The sequence below is a fragment of the Eumetopias jubatus genome, unplaced genomic scaffold (assembly GCF_037043125.1).
Source record: "Eumetopias jubatus isolate StellerSeaLion01/CBP00866 unplaced genomic scaffold, mEumJub1_p1.0 scaffold_8, whole genome shotgun sequence".
NCBI classification, from domain to species: domain Eukaryota; kingdom Metazoa; phylum Chordata; class Mammalia; order Carnivora; family Otariidae; genus Eumetopias; species Eumetopias jubatus.
This window is the reverse complement of record NW_028274814.1, coordinates 11,784,328-11,802,271: the sequence shown is the minus strand read 5'-3', so window position 1 is coordinate 11,802,271 and position 17,944 is coordinate 11,784,328. Positions and strand designations below refer to the sequence as shown.

The 17,944-nt window shown below is 35.8% G+C and overlaps 1 protein-coding gene across 3 annotated transcripts in view; it reads left to right on the top strand.

The window, feature by feature from the left end:
- Positions 1 to 17,944, top strand: part of GPR158 (G protein-coupled receptor 158) — a 434,263-nt gene that overhangs the window by 207,271 nt on the left and 209,048 nt on the right. The window contains exons 3-4 of one of the 3 annotated variants that reach the window (XM_088025523.1): positions 10,345 to 10,453; positions 10,747 to 10,767. In XM_088025523.1, the coding sequence (XP_087881649.1) occupies positions 10,345 to 10,453; positions 10,747 to 10,767 (130 nt within the window). Of the gene's footprint in view, positions 1 to 10,344; positions 10,481 to 10,746; positions 10,768 to 17,944 lie in introns of all 3 variants that reach the window. The other 2 variants (XM_088025524.1, XM_088025522.1) reach the window with 2 other exon arrangements.

Here is a 17,944-nt window from a genome sequence, read left to right as displayed (position 1 = left end):
AATGAACGGAAATCTATGAAAAGCTCAGATTATTTATTCACTCCTACTTCCAGGGTATAACACTCCAGAGGGCTCACTGAGAACCTTGGATGGTTATTAGAGACCTTTGTCCTTGGAAGGTCCTAAACTCCAGTTTAAGAGTTTAAAATTGTAATGCTGCCAAAAATTCAATTCTGTTTCCCTTCAGTTTCTGCTTTGCTTCTTTGACTTTCACCGTAGGCAACTTAAAAATTCAACAAAATTTTTGGGGGCTCAGTCTTCTTTCCTTGCACTTTCATTCTCTCTGGGATTTTGTCTTTAGGCTTGAGTATTTTTACAGCCCCCAAATTGATTATTTTTTCCTCCTCAGGCCTGTGAGATTACCTAATTTTCCTGGCTTTCTACCTCTTACCAGCTTCCATCTGTCAGATTCTTAGTCTTCCCCCAGTGCCTCATATTATCAAATATTAAGTTTGATTCAGAAATGTAGAATATAGAATAGCTGTGCATTCCCCTTCTTTCTGTGATCTTGGCCCCTCAATTCTGGCTCCATTGGCAGTTTTCTGATGTCTCCACATAGGTAGGTATGTTAGTTGGTTTCTTTCTCTCCTCTTTCCCTCCCTCCCTTCTTTTTCTTTCTTTCATTTTATCCAGATGTTTTCATTGTTTTTGGTGGGAACTTCAGCCTGTTACAAGATAATGTATCATAGCTAGAAATTAAAGTCAGTTCCTTCCTTCCCTCATTTTAGTAATACTTACTGGTACCTACTGTATGTCAAGGAGTTGGGATGTTAGGAGCTGGGGCTATTGCAATAAAGATTGTACCCACTATTCAGGTTAAAAAATAGATTGTTACCAGTATCTTAGAAACTCCCTGTATACTCCTCCCTCATCCTATCCCACCAAAAGGTAACCATTATCCTGAATTTTATGTAATCACTCTGTTCTTTAATTTCACATATGCATATATCCTTAAACAGTACTTTATAAAAGTTTTATGTTTTTGAATTTTACAAAATCAAAATCATATTACATATATCCTTTTATTAATTTTTATTCTTAGTACAGCAATTTATATTTTAACAAATAATTCTAGAAAAATATCTAAAGATAGACTACTCAAAAAGAAAGGAACAAACGTTTATGAAGCCCTTTAGCCATGAACAGGGCATAGCACCTATAGTAACTCTGATTTTGCTCTTGTGCTTGTGGGTTGTGCTCTCTGAGAACGAGACCATGACTTTGTTCCTCTTTGTTACTGAAGCAAATAGCATACAATGAAGCTCAGTAAACAAGAGCTAAATTAAGTCAAGAATGAAAAGAAAATCCCCAGTGGTTATGAGCTGTGGCCACAGGAAACACAGGGTGTCAAAGGTAGAACATAGGTGCTTCATAGTGAGTTTGGGGTTTAGGAGAGGGCAGTGTTTAATTTTTTTTAAGTGTTGAGCATATTAAGAACTGTGCTGCTCAGGGCGCCTGGGTGGCTCAGTTGTTAAGCGTCTGCCTTTGGCTCAGGTCATGATCCCAGGGTCCTGGGATCGAGCCCCGCATCGGGCTCTCTGCTCAGCAGGAAGCCTGCTTCTCCCTCTCCCACTCTCCCTGCTTGTGTTCCCTCTGTCACTGTGTCTCTCTCTCTCTGTCATATCAATCAATCAATCAATTAATCAATCTTTAAAAAAAAAAAAGAACTGTGTTGCTCAAGCGTTTGTGGCTGTTTCTTTTAGGAGGGTCTGGAAAACTGGGCTTGCTCACTCAATGAGATATAATCCTGACATTTCCCTGAGTCGGTTTCAACCCCCACAAAGCATCTCGCTGTGTGTCAGTGTGAAGTTTGTAGACTTGTAATGTGTTTGTGCCAGATGCTGTATTGTTGTCCTTTAGCTCTGTTTTGTGACAGATGGGTATACAACAAGCATGTCAAAAATTAATAATAGAAAAGTTTCTTTTTAAATTTTAACTGTATCATAAGGTAAAATATCCCCTCATTCCTCACCCCCTCCCCTGCTACAGTCCATCATGCTTTTTAAACTAGAGTCTGCCAGCTAATGAATAATAGAGACAAAACATAGTTCTTTTCACCCTGGTGAAATACTGCATTATTTGTTATTCATGAGTTCTTGTTTTCTTGGAAGATTGTTTGATGAAATATATGCGTGATGTGTACCCCATCATTTCCTGGAGGCCTTTTAGATTTCCTCAGAGTATTTTCCTTTTGTTTTTAATAAACTTGCAAATAGTTGTGGAGAAGAGCCACTGGATGATAGTATAACTAACCTGTTTTAGTACCATATCTCCCCAAACTCACTCCCAAATTAACAAATTTGAGATTTTACAGTATTTCTTCACAAGGTACATAGAAGGAGTAAAAGGGAAAAAATGCTGCTGTCTTTTAAAAATAATCTGGAAGACCCACTTACTACTGCATCTTGCCAGCATCAGGCCTCTTTCTTTGTGCCTCTGTGTTGTTGCCATCTGCTTTTTGAATAAGGTTCAACAAATTCAGTACAACAGGAAATCCTTTCTGGAGATAGGTTAAGTCTTCTTTCCAAGCAGAGCAGAGTCATGTTTTTGCCAATAAAGAGAAAGAAGAAGTGACAGTCTAGATGGCCATGTATGTCCTTGGCTTCCATTGCTGTGCTTGCTGAGTTTAGTTTGGGATCAGGCATCTGTGAGCTGGCCTCATGATTCTCTTCAGACCCAAAGGGGCTTCTGTTTCAGGAATTCAAGTAGAGAAGAGATACTTTATGTCTATGCCCTGAAATGAAGATTCCTTTTCCAAGATCTGAGCTAAGGAACTCTGCATTTGGGAAGGCAAAGGTTTGCTTTTAAAATTTGTAACAGGTATAAGAATTAACTGCATGCCTTAAAATATATTTTATGTACATATATTTTAAAATTAATAATTTTCACTTACCTGAAGCTAAATGATCCAGCAAACTGATCCATTTGCATAATGCCCCAAACCAAGAAAAATGGAAAAATAAACCTCTTAGAACAATCAATATACATTCCAAAGTGACCAGGTGGTAACATCTATTCTTGTTTATAGAATGCTACTATGTACCCATATTTTGTGGAGAGTAGTCATTCTGAAGTCACACCCCTGGAGTTGAATCCAGGCTGTCAGTTACTAGTTGTGTGGCTTTGAGCATGCTACTTTAGTGGTCTATGCCTCGATTCTTTTCATCTTTAAGATAGAGATAATAATAGAATTGATGTAGGATTAAAAGTGTTAACACTTGTGCAGGCATTAGAACAGTGCCAGGCATATGGTAAATACTCAGAAAATATTAACTATTATCTTACTCTTACCTTGTTATTTATTATTGCATATACTCTTGCTTTTCATGCTTTGTGATCTAGTTTCCATGTATACAGGCAATTATAACTATAAATTGGAAGGAAAAAGACAGTTCTAGCAGTATGTCCGTGTTTTACATTTAAAATATGACAACTGTTCAAAATAAAGAAGGAAAAAGGAAAAAAACAAAAACAAAAAAAAACTAAGCATAAGAAATCAAAAAGTTCAGCAGTCTTAGTATTTAGTACATGAGAAAATAGGCATAAAGCTTCAGTAGCTCCAGAGGGCATCAGTGTATTTCAGCATCATTTTGTACCCAGTGTTCAAAGTAACAATTCTGACTCAGGAAGAAAATGTTAAATTCTGTTCATGGTGTTCAGTTCAGTGAAGCCAGAAAGTGTTTTGCATTTTAGGAAGATTCCAAAACAAAGTTTTAAAAAAAGTATTTAAAGACCCATTTCTAGAGGATTTTGAATTATATCAACTTTATTGTATTTGCATTTTATTTTTGCCTCCTTCAGGTCCAAATTAATTTTTCTTCAGAATTATATGTAAATGTGATCCTTAGGCACAAGCATTATTTCCATTAAATGCCAAACATACCTAAGTTTAGCCTTTGTTTTAGCCATTGCATTGCTCAGTAGTACCTTCGTACAAAATCTTCATGACTGTCAAGCTGGCCAGGTTTTGTTTTGCAATTATGTTCCCCAGGAATTGAGATGAATTATATGTCTTGCCAATTATGTGTTGCAGTATCATCTGTAGAGTTTACATACACATTGTTGAGGAAGAAAGACCATTTTTCTCTAAATTCTTTTTTAAAATTTTTGATTGTGGTAAAAAACACATAACATGAAATTTACCATCTTAACCATTTTTTTAAGTGTACAGTTCAGTAGGTTAGCTGTATACATATTGTCGTGTAACAGATCTAGAGCTCTTTCATCATGCAAAAGGGAAATGCTGTATGCCCACTAGACAAGTTCTCATTTCCCCTTTCCTCAGTCTCTTGCAGCCATCATTCTACTTTCTTTTTCTATGACTTTAATTACTTTAGATACCACATACAAATGGCATTATATGGTATTTATCTTTTTGTGATTGGCTTATTTTACTTGACATAATGTCCTCAAGATCCATTCATGTTTTAGCATGTGACAGGATTTCCTTCTTTTTAAATACTGAATAGTAATTCCACTGTAATTATATAGCACATTTTCTTTATCCATTGATGAACATTTGAGTTGCTTCTACCTCTTGGCTGTTGTGAATAATGCTGCAGTGAACTGGGTATCAAATAGCTCTTCAAGATCTTTTAGTTATTTTGGATATATACCTACAAGTGGGACTCCTGGATTATATGGCAGTTCTGTTTTTAATTTTTTGAGAAACCTCCATATTGTTCCCATAGTGGCTGCACTATTTTATATTCCCACCAACAGTGCATAAGGATTCTGATTTCTCCACATCCATGCCAATATTTGTTATTTTGTTTTACTGATAGTGTCCATCCTAATGGGTATAGGCTAATACCTCATTGTAGTTTTGATTTGCATTTCTCTAATGATTAGTGATGTCAAGCATCTTTTCATATGTGTCTTGACCATTTGTAAGTCTTCTTTGGGGAAACATCTATTCAAATCTTTTGCTCATTTTTAAATCAGGTGATTTTTTGTTGTTGTTGTTATTGTTATTGAATTGTAGTTTTTATATATTCTGGATATTAACCCCCTATCAGATATATTGTTTACAGATCTTTTCTCTCATTCTGTAGGTTGCCCTTCATATTGTTGATTGTTTCCTTTGATGCACAATTGTTTTTAAATTTGATGTAGTCCCATTTGCCTATTTTTTGCTTTTGTTGCCTGTATTTTGATGTTATGTCCAAGAAATCGTTCCCAAATCCAATGTCATAAAGGTTTTTCCCCTGTTTCCTTCTAGAAGTTATGATTTGGGGCCCTATGTTTAGGTCTTTAATACATTTTGAGTTAATTCTTGTGTACGTTATAAGGTAAGGGTTCAACTTAATTCTTTTGCATGTGGATATTCAGTTTTCCCAGCACCGTTTATTGAAGAGATTGCCCTTTTTTTCCCATTGCATGGTACTGGCATCCTTGCATAAGTCATTTGATCATTATATATGACGGTTTATTTCTGGGCCTTCTATTCTGTGCCATTGGTCTGTATATTTGCCATCATGCCAGTACCACACTGTTTCGATTATTGTAGCTTTGTAAATGTTTTTGAAATTAGAAAGTATGAGACCTCCAAATTTGTTCTTTGTTTTCAAGATTGCTTTGACTATTTGGAGTTCTAGAGATTACATATGATTTTTAGGATGGTTTTTCTGTTTCTGCAAAAAATGCCATCAGGATTTTAATAGAGACTGCATTGGGTAGCCTGGGAATTCTGGCAGTGTTAAGTCCTCCAATCCATGAACATGACTGCCAGTTCATGTGTTTGTATCTTTAATTTTTTCAGCAATGTTTTGTAGTTTTCAGTTTGGTTAAGTTTATTCCTAAGTATTTCATTCTTTTTGAAGCTATTATAAGTGGGATTGTTTTTTAGATATCCTTTCTGGATTGTGATTGTTTGTGTATAGAAACTCATCAATTTTTGTATGTTGATTTTATATCCTAGAACTTAGATTAATATGGTTATTAAATCTAACAAGCCTCTTTTTTCTTTTTGGCAAAATCTTTAGGGTTTTCTACATGTAACATTATGTCTTCTGCAAACAGATAATTGTATTTCTTTCTTTCTTTTTGAATGCCTTTTATTTCTTTTCCAGTTACTCTGCCTAGGACTTCCAGTAATGCTGAATGGAAGTGACAGTGGCCTTGCCTTTTTTCTGATCTTATAGGAAAATCTTTCAGCATTTCACCAGTGGCCATAATGTTAGCTATAGGCTTTTCATATATAGCCCTCATTATGTTGAGATAGTTTCCTTCTATTCCTAGTTTGTTGAGTGTTTTTATCATGAAAAGGTGTTGAATTTTATCAAATGCTTTCTCTAAATTACTTGAAATAGTCATGTAGTTTTTGTCCTTCATTTTGTCAGTATGCTGTATTGCATTGAATGATTTGCATGTTCAATTATCATTGTGTTCCAGTAATAAGTCCCACTTGGTTATGGTGTGTAGTCCTTTTAATGTGCTGAATTTGGTTTGCAATTATTTTGTTGAAGATTTTCACATCAATATTAATCAGGAATATTGGTCCGTAGTTTTCTTTTCCTATAGTATCTTTGTCTGATTTTGCTAACAAGGTAATGCTGGCTTCACCAAATGAATTAGGAAGTATTTTCATTTCACTTTTTTTGAAGAGTTTGAGGAAAAGTTTGGTGTTAATTTTTCTTTGACTGTTTGGTAGAATTGTTCATTGAGTCTTTCTGGCCCTGGGCTTTTTTCTCCATTGGGAGGTTTTTGATTCAATCTCCTTAATAGTTATAAATCTGTCCAGAATTTTTATTTCTTCATGACTCAGACTTGATAGGCTCTATATTTCTAGGAATCTATTTTTCTCTAAACTCTTGACCACCATCTCGTTCCGTTTGGATCTGGATTACTCCCAGGAACATGACTTTGATTGTATGTGGTCAAGACTATCCTTAGTATATCTCAGCTGATGGCTTAGTAAGTATGGGCATTATAGGTTCATCGAAGAGGGCATCCAGTCTTGTGAGTTGTGTTGCAGGAGTTGTGTTCCACTTCATTCACAGGGATACCATAAGTCTTAATACAAGATGCTTAGTGTTTATCAAAGGGTATCATGGAACAGCTACCTCTGTGGAGGAAGAAGTATTGCTTTTTCCATTTCTACCCTCTTGGACTTCTATGAAGAGAAAGGAGAAAGGTTTAGGCTTGAATATCTAAGATGAATGAATGTCTTAAGTACCTAAAATTAATACTTTAAATGAATATTTTAAATAATGTTAAATTATAGTAAAATTTTGAAGACTTTCCTGTATTACATGAGAATATTTTTAAAATTCTAAATTTTAAATAGAAAACAGCTCCTCAGTCCATATATGATCAACATTAGTTGAGTAGTCATCATACTTATGTAGATTTTTAAAAACTAGTTTGAATACTAAACTAATTGCCTAATCTTGAAAATGTATAAGTTTGGTTGGGAGGTGGCAGAGTTGGAGTAGCTACAGAATGGTGATGGCAGATGGAGCAAGAAAGCATGGGAAGTTGATTGCAAATTTATAACCATTAATATGAAAATAAGCCAGGATCACTTTTATACTAAGGCAAACATATATAAGCAATAGCACCTGAGTTCCATGCAGGTCCCACAATATTGAAATACAGCAGGATGATATTCTTTTATTGATGCTATCTGACTGAATGTTTTTTTCTTTTCTTTGAAAATGTAAGATAATTTAAGAATAGAACAAAAGAGTTTGAGGTAACTAATAATTCATAATTCTGTGTTTTCCATAATAAAACTGGAAAACTTTTTTTTATGCTCAACAGGCTTTATATTTGATCATATTTATCTGATCAGCTAGGGTTTTTTTAACCTTCATTTTTATTTCAAGTTTAGAGTTAGCTTGTAAAGAGATATTCTTATTCCAATAAACTCTCAGATCTGCCATAAACATTTAAAATTTTCAACTGAATTACTGTTGCAAAACTGTCATATTATTAGGGAATTTAATGCTGTTTTAAGGAATAGCATTAACCTCCAAATTCCAGTGAGGCAGAATATTTAGAGTATACTATTGTATTCTTAGTATCTAAGACTTAGTTTACCTGGATAAATCTATGCTGTGTGAATGTTTACTAAATGCAACTCACAAGAAATTTCACATGTTATGTCCGTAGTATCAAATCTAGTTAATGAGATAATGATAACACACTGAATTACTCTTCTAAGTATTCTTTGTTTCTTCCTTTCTGCCTAACCTTTTAGCTCTAGAGTGTCTTGAGTCTCACCACTTTGGACCTCTGTCCTCTACAGCCTATGGGCACTCCCTTAGTGATCTAGTCTTATCTGATTTCATGGCATTACCTATCATTTTTGTGCAAATCAGTCCTAAATTATACAGCCCAGACATCTCTCCTAAACTCCCTCCTACTTTATCAGCCTGCCTATTTGATACCTAGAGTTAAATTTCAAATAGGCACTTCAAACTTAACATTTGCAAAACCGAACTTCTGCTCTTTCTTTCAAATCTCCTCCAGAAGCCTTTCCTAGGTCAGTGATGGCACCTCCAGTCTTAAGGCCTCTCAGGCAAAAAAAAAAAAAAAAAAAAAAAAACAGAATAAAGTCACCCTTTATTCTTTTCTTCCTCTTACACCCCATATTTAACCTATTAGGACATCTTGGTGTTTCTGCCTGCTTCAAGACTGTACGTGAATTTGACTGAATGATTGTTCTTACAAATTAAAAAACTAAGGCTCAAAGAAGTTAAGAGAACATCCCAAGTTCACATAGCTAGTTAGTGATAAAGTCATAATTCAAATCCTTATTTTCTGACTGACCACAAATAATATGCTCTATTCATAATAGTAGTGCTTCTGAAAAGTGTTACAATTGTTTTTAATTTATATAGTTCAGAAATATCATCTGACCTATTGTATAACTGGATTTTTATAAATAGTATGTGTTATTTTGGTTAGGTTCTATAGGAATTTTCTAAGCCCACAGCAGTTATTTCATAAATACTTGCCAACTCAGTTGAATTGATTCGTACTTGCCAACTCAGTTGAATTGATTGGTACTTCTCTCTTCTCATATATTGCTCTGGGTCAGGAACTGTGTTTTCAATTGTAAGGTATAATTAGTTACAAATTGTGTACTGGGTAAAAAAAAAAGGCTGGGAGTAGGGGTAGAATTAATGAAATAAAATATTCAAGGAGGTCTCTTAGAAAGCTCTTTGTTAAAATTTTTTGTTTTATCTGTATGAATTTAGAACATGTACTAGCTCTTGCTACCTTATATATAAATACTTTTCTATTTCTTGGAATTTTCATAGTATGTAATATTGATCTTGATACCAATCATTAAGCTTAGATTGTGGAATTATTATTTAAATTATTTAGAGTTTTCTCTTCAGGGCTTCTGTATTAGGGAGACATTTTATAACTAAAATCTATTAGATTGTAAGACTTTCTAATTGATCATAATGGCAAAAGGTCAAAGGATTGGCATCTTGGTAGAGAGCAAAAATTAAATTTCAGTGTTGACCGTATTCTTGAGACACTCCTGTTTTATTGATGTACTATTTGTATTTTAATAAAAGTTATTCTGCGCTTATGTAATTAAATGTAGCAGAAATGAAGTATGTTAAGCCAAATTTTATGAGATTTAAGTGATAGATTTTCGAAAGAAACCAAGATTAAGCTTTTGGGAGATGTCTATTACATTTATTGATGTGACATATTTAGAAAGCTGGTCATTTTTTAAAAATGTATGTAAATGTAGGACACTTATCTATGAAAGAGATTTTAGGTAAAGAGCCTTTGGGATCATTATTTTATCTTTATTTTTCTCTTCCAAATTTGCACTTTAAGGTTTACTTGTTTTGTTATTTCACCAACTTGTTATTTTATTTATTTTATTTTATTTTATTCCAAGGATGAAAATTTGGTGAATATTTAATTCATAGAAGCAATTTTCACATCCTGAATTCTATCCATCCACCTACCTACCTATCTGCCTCCCTTTGCGATGATAGAAATATTTTTCATGGAGTCCTTCTTAAGGCATTCTTACAGGCTTTGGAAATATCTCTTAAAGCAATAAGATTATATTTGAGGCATCAAACCCAGAAGCCATGCCTAGAAGTTTACTCCCTGTGGCAAATGAATGAGTTAAAGTTGTGTGGTGCCTACAGCCATAATGGCATGTATTTAGAAAGGAAACTTAGTTTGCGGCATCTAAAAAATGTCTGTTGACAAACAAACCTAAAATAAGAGTTCAAAAAAGAGATACTTTATTTCTGGAAAATGTGATAGTTCTGTTACCATTTGTAGTGATGGATATCTGTGAGTCTTTATACTGTGAAATAAACTGTGATCAACTCTACTGCTGTCTTTTCTTTTTCATAGTGTATGCCAATTAAAGGTCTAGGATTCGTGCTTGGAGCCTATCAGTGCATTTGCAAAGCAGGATTCTATCATCCTCAAGACTTCTCAGTGAACAACTTTCAGAGTAAGTGTGCTTTGCTTCTCTGCATATTTATGAGTCCACATAATATACACCATTATTAATTATTCATATTTTCTTTTGACCTTGTTGGAGTTATTTGCTTCAGTCCCCACTGGTCTGACATTCTTTCATCCCTTAAGGAGTTTTTGCTTTGGTTTGTCATCTACTATGCCCTGGAGTACCACAGAATAATGTGTTTATTTTCATTATGTTTTAGTTTTCAATGCATTTCCTGAAAATAATGTTAGCTACACAGTAAGATCGGTTGGGATTCAGTTATTGAGAGCTGTTGCTACAGAAAGTTCCTAAACCTAATTTTGCTGGTTTGTTTACTTTGTTTATTAATTTGTTTATATGTTAGTTTTCTATACAGCATAAGGAGCTACCACAAAGTTAACAGTTTAAAGAACACAAATTTATTATCACACGGTTTTCATTGGTTACCTTTCCAGTCACAGGTTAGCTTGGTTCCCTGTCTCACCAGGCTAAAATTAAGGTGTCATCTGGGATGCAATCCGATCCGGGGTCCAGGGTCTTCTTCCAAGCTCATTCAGGTCAGCATCTTGCAGGCCCCCCCCCTTTTATTCTGCTAGACGTTAGTCTGCTCTCAGCTCCAAGAGGTCCTTAAAGCCTGTCCTTGTGACGGTCTCGCAACATTGCAGCTCCCCCTCCAAGGCTAGCAAAACAGTTCCCTCACTCTGCTCAGACTGAATCGTATATAACATAAAATAATCATGAGAGTGAGCATCCCATCCTCTCGCCAGATAACGTAACCTACTTGAAGGAGACACTATCTCCCCATATTTACAGGTCCACTCACATTCCAGGGGAGGTGATCATACAGGGTGTATACTCCACAATCAAAACTTGGTCATCTGCTATTTTATTCCTACTCCAGAAAATGTCAGTGTTACAATTTGAATATTGATTTTTTACTTTATCTCTAGAGAATGCAGGTGTTACCACACTGGCTTGTAGCCAGCTGTTGGATATAAAGAAGGAGTGTAGTGGTAAAAGGGGTGGTTTTATAGAAAGTTAGGGCTTGGGGTTACTGAAACTGGGGTACAGGTATCTTTTAGATAGCCATTGACAAATCTTTGCATGCCTTATTATTGGAGGAGAGGAATTTGCATTTCTACTCGGCATACTTCAAAGGGTACATTGAGATTGAGACCTGAGTTTCTTCCTCTGGGAATTTCGGTAGACATTTGTAGATTTTTTTGTTGTTGTGTTTCCTGCTGGAAAACATTATTCTTGGTATTGAAGCTGTTTACATTTAACATATAGGCTCTGGAGATGAGTAACACTTTGCTCTCTCCTCTGTCATATATTCAGAATTCAGCCTTTGTTCTGATTCATCATTACAGGTATAATTCTAAGATGGCCTCCAAGCTTCTGTTCCCACAGGCCCTGTCCAGTACCTTCTCTTAAGTGTGGGTGAGATCTGTGAATACAGTGAGGTAGTGACTCACTCCCTGCTTAGGCTGTATTATATAGCAAAGGTGATAGTATGGTCACCTATGTGATTACATTGCATTAAATAAGATTCTCTCCCAGCATAGCCAACTGAAGAGAGATTCTAGGGCTGGCCTTGAAGAAGTAAACTGCCTTGTTGTGAGAGGGCCACATGGCTAAAACCTGAGTGCGGCCTCTGAGAGCTGAGAGCAAATCTCATGGACAGCAACCAAGAAAACACGGACCTCAGTTCTCTAACTTCAAGCAACTAAATTCTTCTAGACGCCTGAATACACATGGAAGAGGATCTTAAGCTCCAGATGAGAATACAGCCAGGCCAAAACCTTGATTTCAGTCTAGTAAGACCCCAAGCAGAGAGCCCAGTTACACTATGTCCACACTTTTGATCAACAGAAACTGGGAGATAATGAATAGGTATTTTAAGCCCCCAAATTTCCAGTAATCTGTCATGTAACAATAGAAAACTAATACAATAGCAGTGATGATAACATTTTCAGGGTAGATGTGCTTTTCCTTGTATCTGTGTGTACCAAACCATGGCAATACCAGGGCTACTTTGGTCTTCTTCACATTTACGGTCCAGACATAACAGATGATTCAACATCAAAGAATTAAGGGAATAGGTTTTAGCTTATGTTCTGTGAAGGTATTTTGTATCTGGTTTACCCACATTTGTTCTCAGCTCCCACTATGTGACTGAAATAAAACATCTAAATATTTTAGAACCAGAGAATGACTATGCCATTTGCTTATAACACCACCAGGAGAAACTAGTTAACCTTTAACAACTTATCTTTATTTAATTTGCACACTCCTACTTTCTTCCTTATTTTAAAAGCCAGTGTTTTTCACTGGACCTACTTTCTCTAGGAAAAGGCAGCTTCTCTGTGTAAATCTAACTCCTGTGTTGTACACATTGCAGCCATGGAAAAGAGGCCACAGTTTTTAAAAGATGGTCTATATTTAGACATTAGCTGTGATTCAGCTTTGACCTTAGGACATACTTAACCAGACCAACCTTCCTCAATGACAGAGCAGAAAGCTAGCTACATGTTATAATTTGAAGTCAGTAAAATGCACTTTGACCAAAACTGTCTTTCCTGATGGCCTTGTCAGGTTGCAGGAAAATCCATTGTTATTCACTCCTTGTGCTAAAGAAAGAATACAGCAATCTGACCAAGAATGCAAGTTATAACTTACCAGGGTCCTCACCTAAGGACTGTCCAAACATTTTTTTATTCCTTATTATTATTAGAAAACATTTACTACTTATTTCTGCATTTTAATACATTCAGTCTTTTAATCATAGTATCCAGGCAGTTCGTATTGACAGTTGTTTTCTTATATTCTTAAGGAGCTACCCATGACTTAAGGAATGACTATGGGTAGCTCTGGAACCAAGGGTAAAGAAGGCTTTGAAGATCCCCAAAATGAGATAACATATGTGAACCTGCAAGCATAGTACATGGCATGTGATAAGTGTTTGTAGGTGTAGTTAAGTGATAAACAAACATCAGTGATGTATGTAAAGAGATAATCCTTAAACATCATTGGTCATTAGCACTTGGTCTCACATTTTATCGTATTACAATAACTAATTTTTTAAAACTAGAACTTTTGGAGAATGAATTTGACATGGGGGACAGCAGAAGTATAACAACCAGTGCTGCATTGAGAAGGGCAGTAGGCAGACTACTTGGGAGCTAGAGGCCACAGGAAAAAATTAGTTGCCTGATCAGGAGCATAGGATACAGAAAACAGAAAAGAACATACCTCAAAGATTAAATGCACTTACTTTACAGTTCTACATCGAAAACAAGATCGGAAATCCCCACATCTGTTATTGTCATGTTACTGCATTTGGAGAGAAGAGCTGAGATATAGTGCTCACGTGTTAGAGAAAATGTAAATGTGACTTAAAAATCCTGTTAAACTATGAAGTGATTTAAAATCTTTATTCAGACTAAGACCCACGGTAAACAACGGGCTTGTAAAGACCAACAAGGATATGTTTAAATGACATGATTTAAAATTGTGCTGACAGCCCAGAGACTGTGTTCCTGGCATCTCTCTTGAAATTGGTGGTCATATGTGAACTAATAAGATCTGACATCTGGATGATAGCAGGATTTCAGAATAACCAAGTACTGATGTATAACTGTCTCTTCAAATCCAGGCTGTTCACTTCCAGGTTGCTGAAAAAGAAGCAGCTTATGACATGCTCATCTCTCTCAAATCCATCTATCTTAATACGAATTCTGTCTTCAGTGAAACCTCTTTTCTCTTTTCTGTAGATACATTCCCAGCCTTTCAGTCTTACTTCTCTTGTCTTTTGGACTGACTTTGGCTTATGTGCCTTTCCAGAGAAACCTAATTGCAAATGACCCAAACAGGGACTAAAGCAATCCCTGTTTTGGCAACTCTTGTGTTAATGATGGGGTGGGGGGTAAGACAAGAATGTAGAGATTTTAAAAAAGGTATTACTTTGGGAGAAAAGAAAAAGAAGCTCTTTGAAAGCAGGTACAATATAGCGATGCTGCACTCTCAGCAAACTGTTAAGCAAGGCTAACCTTTCTGGAATAAGCTTATTCCTCCTCTTTTTCATGGCCGGCGAGCTGGAGATACTTGGCTTTCTGCAGACTAGGTCCTGTGTCAGTCTCTAACAGCACCCCCAGATTTAGAACAGATTAGGAGAGCTCGAACATCACGGTCTCATTGTCAGCATCATCACTTTTGCTGTTGGTCTGTGGCCCCACTCACTTTTGCTGTATTACAGTTAGTCCTGGTCAGTTTCATTCCAGTTACAGTGGCACAGTTGTCCATCTAGTTGTGCTCTTGTTTTTGCCTCATTCATTTGCCTAGTTTTCAGTTTTCATGTCTTCCTTCGTTAGTCCTGCTCGTAGTGAATGGAGTCCAGTCCCTCGATGTGTCTGGAAGATCTGGAAGGGAGGGTGAGTTGCCAGTGGAAGGGTTCCCGGTGCTGTCCACATTCTTGCACTCTTGACTATTGCATTTAATCTGTTAATCTTTGACTTTGTTCTTTCCAACTGTTGGGACATACTCCATACCATGTTGGACTTCCCTGGTGGTTAAATTTCTACCAGAGCTGAATTTCTATCATAGTTTAGCCCAGTAATTAAGAGCATGGTCTTTGGAATAAGTCTAACTTGGGGTTGAATCCTAGCTCTACTACTTACTTGCACTGTGCTATATTCTTTAATTTCCCTAACCTTCATTTATGACCTATGTAAAACTGGGATAATATTACATGTTTTATAAAATTGTTATAATGATTAAATAATAAATTCAAAGTTCTAATGGCAGTTGACACATATTAAATGCTCAAAAATATTGTTTTTATGATTATTATTTGGAAGTTTGTATCTATTCCAGTCCCCTCTTTCCCCAGTATCTCCCCATTTTTATTCCTTTCATCTAGTATCTGCCCTACTTCCCAGCAGAAGATCATATTCCCATGTCCCAGATTTTTTCTTTAAAACTTTAAAATGGGCCCCACTCTCATATATAATATTCAGTCATCCAAAAATCTTCCTTTTTCCTACTACCCAAAAATTTACTTCATTAGATTAAAAAATATTTCTATTACTACTTTTATTTAGTTACATTATTTTACTTTATTAGACTGCTAATTTGAGATTCACTTTTCTAGACAATCATCTTCCCCAAAATATTAAAAAAAAAAAAAACCAAAACCCTCTGGCAGGGAAATTTGACTGTCAGTCATTCACAAATAATTTCATTGTAATAGGCAGAATGATGTCAGTTCCCAGCCTCCAAAGATGTACATGTTCCCATTTTTATGTTCTGTGACTGTCTTTACCTCACATGGCAAAAAGGGACTTTGCTGATGTGAGTTACAGACCTTGAGATGAGAAGATTATCCTCGATTATTGGGACCATTCTAATCACATCAGTCCCAAATAGCAGAAAACTTTCCTGGCTGTAGTCAAGAGACAGAAGTGAGGGTACAAGGGTCAGACAAATACTACATGGCGGGGTTTGAAGATGGAGGAATAAACTCAGCCAAGGAATATAGGTGGTCTCAGGAAACTGGAAAAGGCAAGGAAATGGAATCTTCTCTAGATCCTCCAGGAAAAAAAAAAAAAAAAAATATATATATATATAGCCCTGCTGACACCTTGATTTTAGCCAAGTGAGACCCATGTCAGACTTCTGACCTATAGAAGTGTAAGAATGAATATAACTATATTATATTTCATTTAAGAAGCAATATAAATTTGTGTTGTTTTAAGACACTGAGTTTGTGGGAATTTCTTATAGCAGCAATAGAAAACTAGTATACTCAGTTAGCTTGCTTCCCACCCAGCATTCATTCCAGTGTTCACAGTAGGCCGTAGTGCTTTCTCTAGAGGAAATTGTTCACAATTCCAAATAATTGACTCAGAACAATTTATAATCTGGTGGGTCTTTGAGTCATTCATACTTGGGTTTAAATCTTATGTCCACTTACTAGCAGGAGACTTGGGCCAGTTTCTCATACATTCTGAGATTCTCTTTCCATATTCATAAAGCAGGAATAGTGGAATCTATTCCTTGCCTGTTGTGAGGAAGGAGTAAATGAGATGACATATCGTATCCCTAAAATGGTGGTGATGGTTATATTAATGTGAATGTGGAGAATTTAGTCCTTTTGTTTATAGTATTTATGTATTGGATGTCATGGGGATTGAATGAATAAAGTGTCTATGGGCAAAAAATCCATTTGTGTTTATAATTTTGTAAGTCATATCAGAATCTTTCTAAGATCTAAATGGTATTTTTGTCCAAAGAAAAATACTACTAAAAATATAGGAGACAATAGAAAAGTGAATATAAAATGTATAGGTAAGCATATATCAAAGTAGGGAAAAACTTGAACTCTGACTATATTCATGGTGAGGAAATATAAGTTTTAAAATGCTTGCACTGGGCTTTATATTGAACTTATTTTCACAACTAGCCATTCGTGTGCAACTATATGATGGTATATGAGCTAATCCTGATTTTAGGATATACAAATATACATTCATGTCCCAACAGTAAGAATCTTTTTGGACAGCAGTCTGTATATAAGCATATTCAGCTAACTCTTCTCTCCGTGTGGATATTATAGATATTGAACCAAATATACGTAGAAATCTCCTGATTGCGTTGGTTACTCATGTACATGTACCTTTTTCCACTTAATTTTTGGATGTGATTTTAACAACCTGAAGACTGGAGGCAGATTATTTCATCATCCTAAACCATGAAATAAATAACAAATATATCTTCCCATGATTAGCTAATTGCCGCATCTTAACTACAAACCTTGATGGATGAATATGTTCCCTCTAGTTCTTCCCCCCGCCCCGATTCTAATAAAAAAGCAAATATGTGTATGGAAAGAAAGGAGATGTTTAACCTAATGATGATTTCAGATGAGCATTATTTGTACCTAGAGCTAATGTTGAACTCTCATTGTCTGAATTGATTCTGTTACTTTGAGCTGAATTATGTTCATTGTTTGTGGTCCATCTTTTTCTCACATGCCTGTAGAATGGAAGGAGGAGGGGGTTTTGGCAAATGGTCACATGGGCTAGTCTTGCAAAGGTCTGGCCTCTATCTTCCTCTGCCAGAACCAGTTCCTGTCACTGAGGGCTACAGTACCTCCAAGGGACCTCTGACTGGTTTGTTGATTGATTTATGTCCGAAAAATCCATCTGCCAAAAAATATTACTGAGCACCAACTGTCCCAGACATTCTTTTCAGCAGTGCAGGACAAAAGTGTCTAAGCTTCCAGGACAGACCCACATCTTCCCAGAACATATTGCAATACCCACAAACAACAAATGAAGGCAGTCTTGAGTAAAATACAACTCAGCGTTCAATATTAGTAAATCAGATCAAATGTAAGAGCTTTAAGATTTAACTGGCCTTAAAAGGTAGTCATGTTTTCTCTCCATACTCCAAATATACAAATATTACCTTTTTGCTCTTGTGAAACAGTTTTTCACAGAATCT